General features: G+C 46.1%; 1 protein-coding gene across 1 annotated transcript in view; it reads right to left on the reverse strand.

Annotated features, from left to right (window-relative positions):
• The window catches only part of CDC123 (cell division cycle 123), a 90749-nt gene that overhangs the window by 58508 nt on the left and 14360 nt on the right, over positions 1-17881 (reverse strand). Inside the window, exons 4-6 of the mRNA XM_075345271.1 lie at positions 16105-16137; positions 15899-15994; positions 1130-1236 (exon numbers count right to left, since the gene is read on the reverse strand). Of these exons, the coding sequence (XP_075201386.1) occupies positions 1130-1236; positions 15899-15994; positions 16105-16137 (236 nt within the window). The remainder of the gene's footprint in view (positions 1-1129; positions 1237-15898; positions 15995-16104; positions 16138-17881) is intronic.

The raw sequence follows: 17881 nt of genomic DNA on the forward strand, positions 1-17881 counted from the left end.
ATAGTACCTGTGAGAGGCGCTATTGCAGACCGCTGTTCCTGCTCCAGTGACGTCACCGTCAAGTGCCGCACACGTCACATCCGTGCGGCCGGCTGCATTCTTCCAGACTCACTGAGCTGTGGGCGGTGTTTCACCGCTGTCACAGCCCATCTGCTCCCCCCCTCCCTCACAGCAGAGCGCTGCAAGCAAGAGACGCGACGTGCTGTGCTGTAAGGGGGGGGGGGGAGCAGGGAGCAGATGGGCTGTGACAGCGGTGAAACACCACGCACAGCTCAGTGAGTCTGGAAGAATGCAGCCGGCTGCACGGATGTGACGTGTCTGGCACTTGACGGTGACGTCACTGGAGTGGGAACAGCGGTCTGCAATAGCGCCTCTCACAGGCACTATTGACAACACAAGGAATTTGAGAGAAACATTGTTTCTCAATATAATATCGAACTACACAAAAAAAAAAAAAATGGGTGAACCACCCTTTTAAAATTTGTTTTTTGGCATAAATTCTGTACAGAAATCCTCACCAAGTGCGAAACTTGTGAATAGGCCTTAAAAAGGGTGATGAAAAGTGTCCCCAAAGCAAAGAAAATCCACAAAACCTGTACATGAGCAATGAGCAAGAGGTTTTCCCAAAAATAAATAAGCACATATCTTAGCAAGGTGAAGATGCTTTGATAAGATAAGTGGCATCTTAATCCAGAGAGCAGTAGAATAAAAGACATCTGTGTCTCCGACCATCAGGTCCTCACTGATGTTGAGCGATACATGTATATTTTTAGCGTAGATAAGTCAGTTGGCATTAGATATTGATCCTGAGCTGCAGAAGCAATAATGTCTTTGGGATACAGCAACAATCCATCTGCTGGAGAAGGCATGGAGGTGCCGCCGTGGTGTATTTATATCAGTGGTGGCACTCCCACTTAGCACATCTATTAAAAGACTGCAGCAGATACATGTTACAGAAAGCAGCAAATCCAGCTTTCCATTTCACATTAACAAAAGTGAGATCTCATGAGAAATCACTTGTGTCTGGAAGACGCAACCTCCCCGACAATTGCTGGGCACTCAAGTTATTAGCGAGCGGCTATTCACTCCACTGAGCAGAAAATGTTCAATTAAAAGCCTGACTACTCACGGTTGGGTGAAGTCATGTGTCACAAAATCAGAGCTCTTGAAGAGTAAAAAGATGTCACTCAGGCTTTTACATTTCAGCGAGCTGTTCAAGGCGATCCAATAGGCGTCCTAATCAGAGCAGAAAAATCACATTATGTTATAGGCGTTTCAGTAACAACTTGTAAAAAGGCAGACATATTCAAATCACCAAGACCGGGGCTAGACAATGCTCCCCACGCATCCCAACAAGTGGCAAGTGAAATTCAGTAGCTATGATGTGGTGGTTGCCCCTATAGCAGAGTTCTCAAACACGCGGCCCCTCTGGCGGCTTTGTGCGGCCCCCAGGCCCGTGTCCCTGTTAACTATCGCGGCAGGTGCAGGGGCCGCAGCCACTGTCTGCACTTTGTTAGATGAATGTTTTGCCGGCACTGCGCTGTCATAGTCCAGCGCTCTGCGGCAAAACAATCATCACATAAAATCGCTGACAGGGGCCCCTGCACATCCCGCGATAGTCACCGGTCGCACAGGCCTGCAGACAGCAAGAAGCAGACATGAGGCAGCTGAGGGAACGCGGGACAAGTAAAAAGAATGGTGTTTTTAATTTTTTGGGTTATTTTTTTAGTGTGTGTGTGTATATAATTATATATATATATATATATATATATATATATATATATATATATATATATATATATATATATATATATATATATATATATATATATATTTATTAGTACCAATAAAAATGTCACTTTGTCCTGCAAAGAATGCAGCCCCCCCCCCAAATTATTTTTTTCCTCTGTGCGGCCCATACACCCAGCCGAGTTTGAGACCCCTGCCCTATAGGATTGCATAAGGTCTTCAGATTACTATACTGGAAAAGCCCCGCTATGGTTAAACTGCAGATAATAGCGACTTAACAGGGATGCTCAAAGCAGGAAAGCTCAAATCAAGGCAACATTACGATACGTTCAACATCACAATCTTGAAATAAAAAAAAGACCTACTATGGGAAAATATAGTATTCTATTACACCAATACGTCCATATTGAATTCTCAGGTGCTAGACCTGCCTATTCATAGTAGTTATCTATTCTAATAGAGAGGGAATTCTCCAGAGCGAGGATGCCTATATACCCTACTGACAGGGGTGGTATTCTTGAGAAGGCCCTTTAAGTCAACACAATATAATGTTTCTGTTTATTTTTCAAAGCCTTTACATGTAAATAAGTCTCCAAGAGAGTACTGTATTTCCGGATTATAAGAACATTTTTTCCCCAAAAATTGGGGTGGAAATAGGGGTGCGTCTTATAAGCTGATATGTAGCTTACCACGGGTACAGTGGAGCAAGGTCACAGGAAGCTGGCCGCGCCACGAGTGGAGCGACGCTGCGGGTCCGGAGCTGGGAGGAGAGGGTGCACTGGCAGGGCGAGTCAGGCGGCATTTATCTCCAGGTGACAGACGCGGTTGACTTCAGGGAGATGGCACTGAAATTAGAGCATGCACAGATTCAGGTCTCAGCTCTCCAGGTTCTTAATCTGCGCATGCTCCGCCTCCAGCGTAATTTTCTTGATGTCCATTGGGTCAGTCATTGGGAGATCAATGGAGTCTGCCTCGCACTGCCTTGACATTCCCTCCTCCCAGTATCGCCCCACTCACGTCACCACCGGCTTCCTATGACCTCGCGACCCCCAGTAAGCTACATTTAGCCTATAAGACTATAGAACTACAAGACAGACCCCCATTTTAACATTAAATTATTTTATTTCATATTTTCCTCCTCTAAATTTGGGGTGCGTCATATAGTCCAGTCAGTCTTATAATCCAAAAATATACGATATTTTGCAACTATTCGTAGAAACTAGAGATGAGCGGAGCCGTAGAAGTTCGGTTCAGCTGGACTTTATTTTGAGTTTGGTTTGGGACCCGGACTTGACCTAAACCCTAATAGAAGTCACTTATTGGGCAGTTCGGGTCTCCGTCAACACGCAGCCAGCCATAAACAGAACACTTCCGGGACAGGTGAGTGAGGTTTCTTCTCTTCTTTTTTTTCTGTTTGATGCACACTACATCCGATCATGCTGTTACCCCCAGTTTGAGCACTGCACGTGGCTCACACTTGGCTGAGCACAGCGATGCTCACGGTGTTCATACATACAGCACCTGAACTCTATTTTTTGTAAAGTCTGTGTTTGGTACAAACAGTAAACCTTAAGTTCATTCATTTCTACTAGAAATTCCTGGCAGATTATGTCGTTAGTGGTAGTATTCACATCTATCTAAAAATTAGCACTTATACAAAACAACAGACTAATGAAAATTGAATGGGCAAAAATTAAAGATTGAAAATAATTTAAATCACAGACACGTTAAAACTAAGGTGTGTCCTTTATTTACCATCACAGTTATCTACAAATATTACTCAGTCAGTCTGCCTATTTAAAAGGTGAAAAGTAGTCACTGTGCTGTTGGGCATCATGGTGTGTACGACACTGAACATGGACTAAAGAAAGCAAAATACAGAGTTGTCTTAAGAGATTAGAAATTGTTAAAGATAAAAGCTATAATATTATCTCCAAACTGCTTGATGCTGCTATTATTACAGTTACACATATTATGCACAAGTTTAAGGTCTATGGTACCCTAGCTAACCTCCCTAGATGTGCGCCCAAGGGAAAAGTGATGACAAATTGAAGTGATGAATAATATGAATGGTGACCAAAGAGCCCAGAACAATTTCCAAAAAGATTAGGAGGTGAATTCCAAGGTTAAGGTCAAGGTACATCAGTGTCAGTTTGCACCATTTGTCACTGTCTTGGCCGAGGTGTACTACATGGAAGATGACCGAGCAGCAAACTGTTGACACCATAAAAAAGTGACACTGGAATTTGTCAAAATGCATACTGACATGCCGCAAAGCTTCTGGGAGAATGTCCTTTGTACAGATGAGAATTTTTAGTAAGTCACACCAACTCTACTGTATGTTCAAAGACAGAAGAATAAAATCATACAAATAAAAGAACATTGTCCCTACTGTGAACCATGGATGGAGGAGGCTCGGTTATGTATACTTTAGGGCTGTTTTCCTGCATCTGGGAACTGTGTATTGTACAATGAAATCTCAACACTATAAAGTCATTCTTGAGCCAAATGTTTTGACCAGTTTAGAATGACTGCAGACTTTTGTCCCAAACCTGGAAAAACCTATAAGGAAATTTTTTTTAAACAAATTATTTTTTGGGGCCTATTCACTTTTGAAATGACTTTGAGGGGCTTATATATTGGAAGAAGCCCAAAACCTCAATTAGAAAGTTTAACACTTTGGGTGCCTTATAGTAATTAATGCAAAGAGGAGAGAAAATAAATTTAAAAAAGTTTTTTAAACCAAAAATGTCACTGTAGTCTAATATTTCTACAAGAGAAATTATGAGAAATTAAACCCCATAATTTATTAGGCAATGTCTACAGGACATGGCTATACCCCATGTTTGGTGAGAAACTACTGTTTGGGTACAAAGCAGGGCTCGGATGGGAAGGAGTGCCATTTGACTTTTGTAGCACAGATTTGGGTGGTATATATTGAGGAAAACAAGCCACATTTGGACACACCTGGAGGTGCCAAAACAGGAAAAAAAAAAATCAGTGACCCCATTTGGGAGACTAAATTGTTCAGCAGGTTCTCCTTGCTACAGCAGTGCCAATCATGTGGCAGTTTTTGGCGTGGGTACAATGCGGGAGAAACAGATTCTGGAGTGATTTTTTGGTGGGAGCCTTGTAGCTTTTCTAAAACCTTTGTGCAGTCAGTATGGTGGAAATTTTTATTTTGACAGATGACCATTGTGAGTGGGGAATGGTTTATTACAGCGTGGTCTCAGTTTCATTGGCACCATATTGGGGCATACAAGATATTTTAATCTCCATTTCATTTATCTCATTTTTGGAAAGCAAGATGAACAGTAATTAAAGTAATATTTTTTATTGGTCCTTTCACTATGCGGTATAAGTGATAAAACAGCTTTACTCTTTGGGTCAGTGTGGATTAATCACGATACCAGATTTATATCAGTCTCATATTTTGCTGCTATTGCACCTTATAAACTCTTTCAATTTTTTTACATTATATATTTTTTTTTGTATTGACATATCCCCAGTGATCTAACAGTTTTTTATTGGTATACTATATAAATTGGCCACATGATGTAATAGAACAGAAACGTTCAGTTCACCACAATGGGTGTGTGCTATATCGATTTCCCAAGCGCTTGTAAAACAATTCTTATTAATTTGGAGCTCCAATGGCATAGAAGGAGCAAATTTCACTCACACTGACCAACAGCTGCCGCTTGTTCGGAATTTACTTTTATAAGGGATTAAACAGCCAATCTGAAAGAAGGGAATTTTGTTTACTTACCGTAAATTCCTTTTCTTCTAGCTCCTATTGGGAGACCCAGACAATTGGGTGTATAGCTTCTGCCTCCGGAGGCCACACAAAGTATTACACTTAAAAGTGTAACCCCTCCCCTCTGCCTATACACCCTCCCGTGCATCACGGGCTCCTCAGTTTTGGTGCAAAAGCAGGAAGGAGGAAACCTATAAATTGGTCTAAGGTAAATTCAATCCGAAGGATGTTCGGAGAACTGAAAACCATGAACCAAAAGAACAATTCAACATGAACAACATGTGTACACAAAAGAACAACCAGCCCGAAGGGAACAGGGGCGGGTGCTGGGTCTCCCAATAGGAGCTAGAAGAAAAGGAATTTACGGTAAGTAAACAAAATTCCCTTCTTCTTTGTCGCTCCATTGGGAGACCCAGACAATTGGGACGTCCAAAAGCAGTCCCTGGGTGGGTAAAAGAATACCTCGATAAAAAGAGCCGAAACGATCCCCTCTTACAGGTGGGCAACCGCCGCCTGAAGGACTCGCCTACCTAGACTGGCGTCTGCCGAAACATAGGTATGCACCTGATAGTGTTTCGTGAAAGTATGCAGACTAGACCAGGTAGCTGCCCGACACACCTGCTGAGCCGTAGCCCGATGCCGCAATGCCCAGGACGCACCCACGGCTCTGGTAGAATGAGCTTTCAGCCCCGAAGGAAGCGGAAGCCCAGAAGAACGGTAGGCTTCAAGAATCGGTTCCTTGATCCACCGAGCCAAGGTTGACTTGGAAGCCTGCGAACCCCTACGCTGGCCAGCGACAAGGACAAAGAGCGCATCTGAACGGCGCAGGGGCGCCGTGCAAGACACGTAGAACCGGAGTGCTCTCACTAGATCTAATGTGTGCAAATCCTTTTCACATTGGTGAATTGGATTAGGGCAAAATGAAGGTAAGGAGATATCCTGATTGAGATGAAAAGGAGATACCACCTTAGGGAGAAATTCCGGAACAGGACGCAGGACCACCTTATCCTGGTGAAAAACCAGGAAGGGGGCTTTGCATGACAGCGCTGCCAGCTCCGACACTCTTCGGAGTGATGTAACTGCCACTAGAAATGCCACCTTCTGCGAAAGACGTGATAAAGAGACATCCCGCAGCGGCTCGAAAGGTGGTTTCTGAAGAGCCGTTAGCACCCTGTTAAGGTCCCAGGGTTCCAGCGGACGCTTGTAAGGTGGGACTATGTGGCAAACTCCCTGCAGGAACGTGCGGACCTGCGGAAGCCTGGCCAGACGCTTTTGAAAAAATACGGATAGCGCCGATACTTGTCCCTTGAGAGAGCCGAGTGACAAACCCTTGTCCATTCCGGATTGAAGGAATGAAAGAAAAGTGGGTAAGGCAAAAGGCCAGGGAGAAAAACCATTATCAGAGCACCAGGATAAGAAGATCCTCCAAGACCTGTAATAGATCTTGGCAGACGTTGGTTTCCTGGCCTGTCTCATGGTGGCAATGACATCCTGAGATAACCCTGAAGACGCTAGGAGCCAGGACTCAATGGCCACACAGTCAGGTTGAGGGCCGCAGAATTCAGATGGAAAAACGGCCCTTGTGACAGCAAGTCTGGGCGGTCTGGAAGCGCCCACGGTTGACCCACCGTGAGATGCCACAGATCCGGGTACCACGACCGCCTCTGCCAATCTGGAGCGACGAGAATGGCGCGACGACAGTCGGACCTGATCTTGCGCAACACTCTGGGCAGCATCGCCAGAGGAGGAAATACATAAGGCAGTCGAAACTGCGACCAATCCTGAACTAATGCGTCCGCCGCAAGAGCTCTGTGATCTTGAGACCGGGCCATGAATGCCGGGACTTTGTTGTTGTGCCGTGACGCCATGAGATTGACGTCCGGCGTTCCCCAGCGGCGACAGATCTCTCGAAACACGTCTGGGTGCAGAGACCATTCCCCCGCGTCCATGCCCTGACGACTGAGAAAATCTGCTTCCCAGTTTTCTACGCCTGGGATGTGAACTGCGGAGATGGTGGAGGCTGTGGCTTCCACCCACTGCAGAATCCGTCGGACTTCCTGGAAGGCTTGACGACTGCGAGTGCCGCCTTGGTGGTTGATGTATGCGACGGCAGTGGCGTTGTCCGACTGGATACGGATCTGCCTGCCCTCCAGCCACCGATGAAAAGCCAATAGGGCTAGATACACTGCCCTTATCTCCAGAATATTGATTTGAAGGGATGACTCTACCGGAATCCAGGTTCCCTGAGCCCTGTGGTGGAGGAAAACCGCTCCCCACCCTGACAGGCTCGCGTCCCTGGTGACCACAGCCCAGGTTGGGGGTAGGAAGGATTTTCCTTGCGATAGAGAATTGGGAAGGAGCCACCACTGAAGAGACGTCTTGGTTGCAAGGGAAAGAGAGACGTTCCTGTCGAGGGAAGTCGACCTCCTGTCCCATTTGCGGAGAATGTCCCACTGGAGTGGCCGCAGATGGAATTGCGCGAAGGGCACTGCCTCCATTGCTGCCACCATCTTCCCCAGGAAGTGCATGAGGCGCCTCAAGGGGTGTGACTGACCCCGAAGAAGTGATTGCACCCCTGCCTGCAGGGAAAGCTGTTTGTCCCGCGGTAGCTTGACTACCGCTGACTGTGTATGAAACTCCATCCCGAGGTAAGTCAGTGATTGGGTCGGTGTCAACTTGGATTTTGGGAAGTTGATGATCCACCCGAACTGCTGGAGAGAGTCGCCAGAGCGACGGTAAGGCTGTTTTGACACTCCACCTGAGAAGGTGCCCTGACTAGGAGATCGTCTAAGTAGGGGATCACCGAGTGGCCCTGAGAGTGTAGGACCGCCACAACGGATGCCATGACCTTGGTGAACACCCGTGGGGCTGTCGCCAGGCCGAAAGGCAATGCCACGAACTGAAGGTGTTCGTCCCCGATGGCGAAACGCAAAAAACGTTGATGTTCGGGTGCAATCGGCACATGGAGATAAGCATCTTTGATGTCGATCGATGCTAGGAAGTCTCCTTGTGACATCGATGCGATGACCGAGCGGAGAGATTCCATCCGAAACCGTCTGGTGCTCACATGTCTGTTGAGTAGTTTGAGGTCTAGAACGGGACGGAATGAACCGTCCTTCTTTGGCACCACGAACAAGTTGGAGTAAAAGCCGCGACCATGTTCCTGAGGGGGATTGGGGATCACAACTCCTTCTGTCTTCAGACCGTCCACTGCCTGAAAAAGTGCGTCGGCCCGAGCGGGGGGGCGGAGAGGTTCTGAAGAAACGAGTCGGGGGACGAGAGCTGAACTCTATCCTGTAACCGTGAGACAGAATGTCTCTCACCCATCGGTCTTGAACATGTGGCCACCAGGCGTCGCAAAAGCGGGAGAGCCTGCCACCGACCGAGGATGCGGTTCGGGGATGCCGAGAGTCATGAGGAAGCCGCCTTGGAGGCAGTGCCTCCTGCGGCCTTTTGGGGGCGTGACTTGGACCGCCATGCATAGGAGTTCCTCTGGCCTTTCTCCGGCCTGCTGGACGAAGAGGATTGGGGCTTGGCGGAGGGACGAAAGGACCGAAACCTCGATTGTATTTTCCGTTGCTGAGGTCTCTTCGGTTTGGACTGGGGTAAGGAGGAGTCCTTTCCCTTGGATTCCTTAATAATCTCATCCAATCGTTCGCCAAACAATCGGTCGCCAGAAAACGGCAAACCGGTTAAGAACCTCTTGGACGCAGAGTCTGCCTTCCATTCGCGCAGCCACATGGCCCTGCGGACTGCCACAGAATTAGCTGATGCCACCGCTGTACGGCTAGCAGAGTCTAGGACTGCGTTCATGGCGTAGGAAGAAAAAACTGACGCCTGAGAAGTCAAAGACGCAACCTGCGGAGCAGAATTACGTGTGACCGCATTAATCTCAGCCAGACAAGCTGAGATAGCTTGGAGTGCCCACACGGCTGCAAAAGCCGGGGCAAAAGACGCGCCCGTGACTTCATAGATGGATTTCACCAGGAACTCTATCTGCCTGTCAGTGGCATCTTTTAGCGATGAGCCATCTGCAACCGATACCACAGATCTAGCCGCCAATCTAGAGACTGGAGGATCCACCTTGGGACATTGAGCCCAACCCTTAACGACTTCAGAGGGGAAGGGGTAACGTGTGTCAGTAAGGCGCTTAGTAAAGCGCTTGTCCGGAACCGCTCTGGGCTTCTGGACAGCATCTCTGAAGTTAGAGTGATCGAAAAACGCACTCCGTGTACGTTTAGGGAACCGAAACTGGTGTTTCTCCTGCTGAGAAGTCGACTCCTCTACAGGTGGAGGCGGGGGAGATAGATCTAACACCTGGTTGATGGACGAGATAAGGTCATTTACTAAGGCGTCCCCTTCAGGTGTATCAAGATTGAGAGCAACGTCAGGGTCAGAGCCCTGAGCTGCGACGTCCGCCTCGTCCTCCATAGAGTCCTCAAGCTGGGAACCCGAGCAGCGTGAAGAAGTCGGGGAAGATTCCCAGCGAGCCCGCTTAGCTGGTCTGGGACTGTGGTCCGGGCAGGAGTCCTCCACGTGAGACCTAGGGCCCCCCCTGAGAGCGCGCTGCGGCGCGGACCGAGAGGGGCCTGGAGGCGACGATCCAACAGGGCCCGGGGCCTGTGTAAGGACCGGTCTGGACTGCAAAGCTTCTAGCAGCTTGGCAGACCATTTGTCCATAGACTGAGCCATGGATTGTGAAAGTGACTCAGAGAGTTTCTCAGCAAAAACGGCAAACTCTGTCCCTGCCGCCTGGACAGGAGGAGCAGGGGGGGTCTACCTGAGCCGAGGGGCCCACTAGTGACCGAGGCTCCGGCTGAGCAAGCAAAACAGGGGTTGAGCATTGCTCACAGTGAGGGTAGGTGGAACCCGCAGGTAACATAGCCGCACAAGAGGTACAGGTCGCAAAAAAACCCTGTGCCTTAGCACCCTTGCTCCTTGTGGACGACATGCTGTTGTCTCCTAGGAGAGTGATCACTGAGGGTATATGGGAAAGGGTATACAGGCCGACCGAACAGAAATATATATATAGAATACGTATCTATTCCGGCACCCTAGGGGGACCAGCACCGGGTGACCGGTGTGGCTTACCGACCGCTAAAAAGCGGGGTGTGTGTCCTCCAGATTCCCTGCCTTAGGTCTCCCAGAGTTGTAGAGCTCTTTCTGGTAATCCTCCACCGGCAGAATGCCAAAAAAATGGCTGCCGGAGCTCTCTGGGGAGGAGTGGAGCCGTGGGCGGCGCTAGAAAAGTGCGGGAATCTGGGGTCCCCACAGTGATCAGTGAGGGGGGAGGAAACATACAGGATGCTCCGGCCCTCACATCCGACGTCAGGTCGGCAGTCCCGCCCTTACCCCTGACAGGCAGGCCCGGGGGCGGGAGTTTTGCTACTAGGCCGCAATGAAGCCGGGGACTAAATTTAAGACCGCGGCCGACAAGCAGGCACGATCGGCGGGGAAGTCCGCCGGTCTTCACAAATCAGCAGCTGCTGCAGCGTCCGGGAAGAAGGCGCTCCATGCACAGCCCCCATGGGGACACAGAGTACCTTAGAGATGCAGGGCCCGGTCCCTGAGGATGAATAGACTCCTGTCCGGCAGATTCCCACAGGGGCTGCGGAGGGAGCACGGTCCCAGTAAATGGATGACCGGTCAGGATCCCACTTCTCCCAGAGCCGCTAAGGGATGGTGAAGGAAAACAGCATGAGGCTCCGGCCTTTGTACCCGCAATGGGTACCTCAACCTTAACAGCACCGCCGACGTAGTGGGGTGAGAAGGGAACATGCCGGGGGCCCCGTGGGGGCCCACTATTCTTCCAACCGATATAACTAATATGAGAATGCATGAGTGGATGTGTGCCTCCTTCCACACAAAGCATAAAACTGAGGAGCCCGTGATGCACGGGAGGGTGTATAGGCAGAGGGGAGGGGTTACACTTTTGAGTGTAATACTTTGTGTGGCCTCCGGAGGCAGAAGCTATACACCCAATTGTCTGGGTCTCCCAATGGAGCGACAAAGAAAATCTGACAAGTCGTTTCACAGTAAGGTCTAAGATTTATTTAGTAACGCATGAAGGTTGCATTGTGAAATTTGGTGATATTCACAGACAGCTCCTTCAAACAATATCACAGTTTAACAAAATAACCAGGTTACATTGATTACCATAATACCCCATATTTTACATAGTTTGTAACATGCCAGGACGCCTTATGTGCCGTCATATCTGATTTCACTCCATTGCCGCCTTGTGTTGAAGTCTCACAATACTCTACATTGTTCTGTGATTGATATGTTATTTAATGTATTTCAAAAAGTCACTGAGTCAGAAATGTTGCCTAGTGTCAAAAAACAGACTCTTTATGATGAACTTGTCAAATCCTATCTGGCCAATGAACTGCATATGGTGAAGAGCATCCCTGGATCTAGCGGGACTGCTAATGGGGGGGGCGGAAGGAAGAAAAGCCTTACACAGCACAAATGCGTGTCACTCCATCAGAGCTCCGGGTGACATGTTCTTGTCTACACCAAGCTGGAGGCATGCTCAAAGTGCCACCGATCACATCAACATTATGAACGGAGCGGAAAATCTTCCCAGCATGTGAAAAGGAAAAGAGGAACGGTGTTAACCTTTTGAGCAGCGGAGGACTTTTTCTTGCTTCGGCTCTTACATTCGGATGGACAGATCGCATGTCTAGGTCAGTATTGCTGGAAGACACCTTTTATTTTACTGGATGAATTGCGCCTTCGAGAAGGTATAAATGAGGCATTCTGAGCATTTCTGATTGCCAGTATAGTCCAGGAAAACTATGTAAATGTTGTCTATTCAGCTCAGGGTTTCCCTCTCAGCAGTACTATTTATTACATGCTAACATATTTAATTAATTTGGGTATATATAATTTTTTATTACTTAAATGCATATATTTGGGAATAAAAAAAAACAAAAACAAAAAACAATACAAAATTGACATTTTTTTGTAATTGGGTTTCATTCACAATTTTGCTGTTTCATTCTATAGCCTTTGTGTTGCACTATGTATTGCTGGCTGCCGAATGAGTGATCTGAGACACTGTCCGCGAATATGTCATTTTTTAAATGTCTTTTTCCTGAGATTCTCCTTGCTAGTTTATAACCATATACTACATCATAGTTGAATGTGTAGGGAAATAAAGAGTCCGTAAACAAAAAACGCTGCAAGGTTTCAAGGTTTTTAATGAAACCCAGTTGCATAAATAATTTATGGCCCTAAATATTAATAAAATTAAAAAAAAACAAAAAAACAATCCAAAGATATGCAGAGAAGTCAGAGAAGTGGACAACCATTGAAAGTTTTTACTCTGGGTTTGCAGTATATAGCAGGAAAAACACCTAGGTGCAGACGTCAACTGTATCACTAATCTAAAATTCCACATATGGAGATCAAGCAAAGGCTTCTTTATCCTGAATGGCTGGCATATAGCGGAGTGTACTATTCCATATAGAGGGTAGAAAAACATGTAAAGGGATATATACATTTTTATACTCTGGTATACGCCAGCCTGAGTATAAGGCAAGGCACCTAATTTTAGCACAAAAAAAAAAAATGTAAAACTTATTGACTGCAGTATAAGCTTAGGGTGGGAAATGCAGCTGCTACTGGTAAATTTCAAAAATAAAAATAGATACAAATAAAATGTAATGTGCCCACCCTTGTGCCCTGTAGTAATGTACCCATCCTTGTGATCCATCCTGAAGTAATGTCCTCATTCCGGTCCCCTATTATGCCGTTGTTCACATACACACAAAATTATATATTTTCTCACCTGCCCTCCATTCCTGCGGTGTCCTCTTACCTGCTTCTTGCAGATCGCACATAGAAGACCCCTCCATGATCAAGGCTGGCGCACGGGGAAGCCGCTGCAGTCATCGCTTTACTTCAGTTGAATGATTTGTGTCGCTGCAAAGCATTCAAAGTGATGATGGCAGTGGCTGCTCCGACCATCAAGAAGCGAGTCTTGCGGACAGGCACATAAACCCCTCCATGATCGTCAGCCGGTCCGCCATCATCGCCTTACTACAGTTGAATGCTTTTCGGTGCCGCAAACCATTCAACTGACGTAAAGGTATGACGACAGACAGCAGCGGCGTGCACCAGACGCAATCATGGAGGGGTTTATGTGCCTGCGGTCTGCAAGAAGCAGATAAGAGGACACTGTGGGAACGGACGAAAGGTGAGAATTTTTTGTGGAAACCTCACTTGGATATAAGCCTGGGGGTCATTTTCAGCTTAAAAAAAAAAAAATAAATAAAAAATATGGCTGAAAAACTCATCTTACACTCAAGGATCTACGGTAAGTGTTGAAGCGTCGTCTTGTACGAAGCACCCTCTGTTTTGTCTCCATTCACAATCGGCAGGACCCTCCTTGAAAATTACAATATACTGATTGTTTTCCAAGGAGTTCAAAATCCACTTTTACATTTTTTCTCTCCACAGAAGGGAGATAGCTTGGACTTTATGAAATTACTTATAGATTTGTTTTTAAGCTCATCTCATCTATATACAAAACACATCAAGATCATTTCAGGAATTAACTAGAAAATAGTATTTTTTTTTTTTTATTTAGAAACAAAAAAGTTAAAATTACAGGCAAATATCCAAGTGTCTAATGCTGGTTTTATCAGAAACAGTATTGCTAAGATCAAGTGTTTTAAAAGGAAGGGACTGAGGGCTACTAAAACTTGGTTAAAAACCAGCATTAGGGGGAATCTAACACTGATCATTTATGAAGAATGGAGTCCTACAAATTACTGAGAAGTTGAAGACTTCACAACCTCAAAAGATGGCAGGTTTTGCGCTTATTTTATTTTTACCGTTTCCCTGAATATTCGGTTTTCTTTTTTAAAAATCCATCATATGGCTTCAAAGATATTTTTATTTAGTGCTAATTTTTTGGTCTTTATTAGGGGGTGCGCTCACAAGAATATGAGGATAAGGTTTTAGACTCCCATGCTTAATTACCCTGCGAGTCCCACCTCAATGGTAAAGAGCAAACAAATAGAACTAAACAGGGAGGCCCATATCTTTAACAGTATGGCAGACTAAAAAATAAAATACAGAATAATCTAATGAGGAGTAAAATAAGAGCAGAAACCGTCAACTTTCAGAAAGTTGGCGGTGCCAAAGAAATACAAATTCCCTTTGTGTTGATGTAGGGAGGAAGTACTGCTCATTTTGGTGTTTTTAACTCATTCACCCCCAGGCGATTTTCCGTTTTTTTTTTGCAGGACAAGTTGTACTTTTAAATGAAACAATAAGTTTTACCATATGGTGTACTGGAAAAGGCAAAAAAAAAAAAAAAAAAAAAAAAAAAAGTTTATTTTATTTTATTAGCCCCCTTAGGGGACTATAATGATCAGCAATCTGATCGCTCATTCTTTCCTGTAGATCAGAGCAGCATTGCTCTGATCTGCACAAAGGCAGCTCTCCTCTCACACACGGCCCTCTCCTGGCTGTAAGAGGAACTGACTCATAATAGCTGCAGGAGTAATCACATGACCCTGTGCTACCATGGCAACCATCGGATCCATGCGATCACATCACATGACTTTTGATGGCGCCGGGTAAGTGAATTCTTACCCAGGTCCGCTGTTACATCATGCTGTGACATTTTCATAGCGCGCTGTAAAGGGTTAACAGGCACGAGTGGGTATTGTCAGTAAAGGTATCGTCAGTGGGTAAATCAGCTGACATGTGCAGCAATCGCTGCTGGCTGCCCGCAGCAGCAGGCAGGGATTAACCTGACACGATCCATGACGTACCCAGTACATCATGTGTCGTGAAGCGGTTGAGCAAAGGATGCTTAATAGTGATGAGCAAAGACTACCATACTTGGGTGCTCAGTACTCATAATGAGTGCTCGGACAGGCTCATCTTGAGTACCCGAGTACCATGGAAGTCAATGGGGAATTTGAGCATTTTTTTGGAAGATCTTCAGAAATAAAAAACAAAACACTTGAATTTCCCCCATTGACTTCCATTATACTCAGGTACTCGATATGAGCCCGTCTGAGCGCTCGTTATGAGTACTGAGCACGGTAGTGCTAGCTCATCACTAATGCTTATAGAAAAAAAATAAATAAATATATAGTCCTGGAAAATCCCATCCGCTTGCACTGTGCTGAATTCCAAGTGTAAGCACTGAGTAGATTGTCAAATTTATGTTTCCCCCAAATTAATCACTGCAGGCTGAGGATATCAGGGATCAGTATACTTTGGAAGTAAGGCAACCCTAAGTTCTCAATTGTTTGGATTTTGGTTGGAAATTATTTTTAAAATATCTTATGGTGTCAGGGAGAACATTAAAAATATTTCCTAAGTAAATAATAGAGGTGATCTGGTGAAATAAATCTGCAGCGTTACCCTGGGAGAACTCCAGTTCAGCTTAGGATAGACACTGCCTCCAAGGGAATTAATCGCTTCTTGCACTTTTGTTGAAAACTCTGGGAATTCTGGTGCCTGGAAGAATAAGATCGCAGTAAAGTTACACACAGCCACAAGAATATTCAATGGCTACAAGAATAAAATCAGGTGAAAGACAGCATGTCTGCTAAACTAAAAGTACGTACCGTAAGTGTTGTTGTGTTCTCATCGTCTGACCACTGAAGGAAAAAGGGGAGATTTCATTACACATGTGAGCAGCGCACAATTAGTTAAAGAGATTGGCCACTACTTTGACACTGATGGCCTATCCTTAGGATAGTTCATCAATCTGATTGGCCAGGGTTCGATCCGCCAATCAGCTGTTCTCGGTCCCAGCAGGCGCAGCAGGAAATGCTCAGTTCAGGAGCTCATCTGTCTTCTGATAGTGGCCACAGCTGGGTACTACAACTCCGCCTCCTATTGATTTGAATGGGAGGTGATGTGCAGTACCCACCCACGGCCACTATCAGAAGACAGAGCAGCGCCGGAACTGAGCATTTTTCTTTCGCCTTCTACCGTGACTGAGATCAGCTGATCGTCGGGGGTGCGGCATGTCGGACCCCGGCCGATCACACATTGAGGACCTATCCTAAGGATGGGCTGTCAATGTCAAAGTAGTGGTCAACCCCTTTAAGGAAAACCTGTCACGTCCTTTTTCTACATTAACCCCTTAACGACCGCGGGCCGTAAAATTACGTCCTAGCGGTCATAATGTTACTGCCCGCGGTCTGCCGGCGGCAGCATGCCGCGATCGGCGCACATCTCAGCTGATTTTCACAGCTGAGATGTGTGCCTGCTAGGCATGAGCAGAATCGTTATCTGCTTGTGCCGTTTAATCCCTTATATGGCGCTGTCAATATGTGACAGCGCCATTATAAGCGCAATCGTGGTAAACTTTTACTTACCGCCCGATACCGGAAGTCACAAGACGCGATCACGTGACTTCCGATAGTTGTCATGGTAGCACAGGGTCATGTGATGACTCCTGTACTACACCTGACTTGCTTTCACTTTCGCTGTGCCAGCGGCACAGCAAAAGAGAAAGAGAGCGTATCTGCTGTTTACAGCCTTGTAGCTGTGATCAGCAGATACTGCAGAGCGATCAGATTGCTGATCGCAATAGCCCCCTAGGGGGACTAGTAAAATTAAAAAAAAAAAAAAAAAGTTTTAAAAAAATTAACAAAAAAAAAACCCTAAAAAGTTCAAATCACCCCCCATTCGCCCCATTGAAAATTAAAGGGTTAAAAATATAAAAAAATATACACATATTTGGTATCGCCGCGTTCAGAAACGCCTGATCTATCAAAATATAAAATCAATTAATCTGATCAGTATATGGCGTAGCGGCAAAAAAATTCCAAACGCCAAAACGATGTTTTTTTGTCGCCACAACTTTTGCGCAAAATGCAATAAGAGGCGATCAAAACGTAGCATCTGCGCAAAAATGGTACCGTTAAAAACGTCAGCTCGAGACGCAAAAAGAAGGGAATTTTGTTTACTTACCGTAAATTCCTTTTCTTCTAGCTCCTATTGGGAGACCCAGACAATTGGGTGTATAGCTTCTGCCTCCGGAGGCCACACAAAGTATTACACTCAAAAGTGTAACCCCTCCCCTCTGCCTATACACCCCCCCCGTGCATCACGGGCTCCTCAGTTTTGGTGCAAAAGCAGGAAGGAGGAAACTTATAAATTGGTCTAAGGTAAATTCAATCCGAAGGATGTTCGGAGAACTGAAAACCATGAACCAAAAGAACAATTCAACATGAACAACATGTGTACACAAAAGAACAACAGCCCGAAGGGAACAGGGGCGGGTGCTGGGTCTCCCAATAGGAGCTAGAAGAAAAGGAATTTACGGTAAGTAAACAAAATTCCCTTCTTCTTTGTCGCTCCATTGGGAGACCCAGACAATTGGGACGTCCA

Source organism: Anomaloglossus baeobatrachus, chromosome 4 (assembly GCF_048569485.1).
Source record: "Anomaloglossus baeobatrachus isolate aAnoBae1 chromosome 4, aAnoBae1.hap1, whole genome shotgun sequence".
NCBI classification, from domain to species: domain Eukaryota; kingdom Metazoa; phylum Chordata; class Amphibia; order Anura; family Aromobatidae; genus Anomaloglossus; species Anomaloglossus baeobatrachus.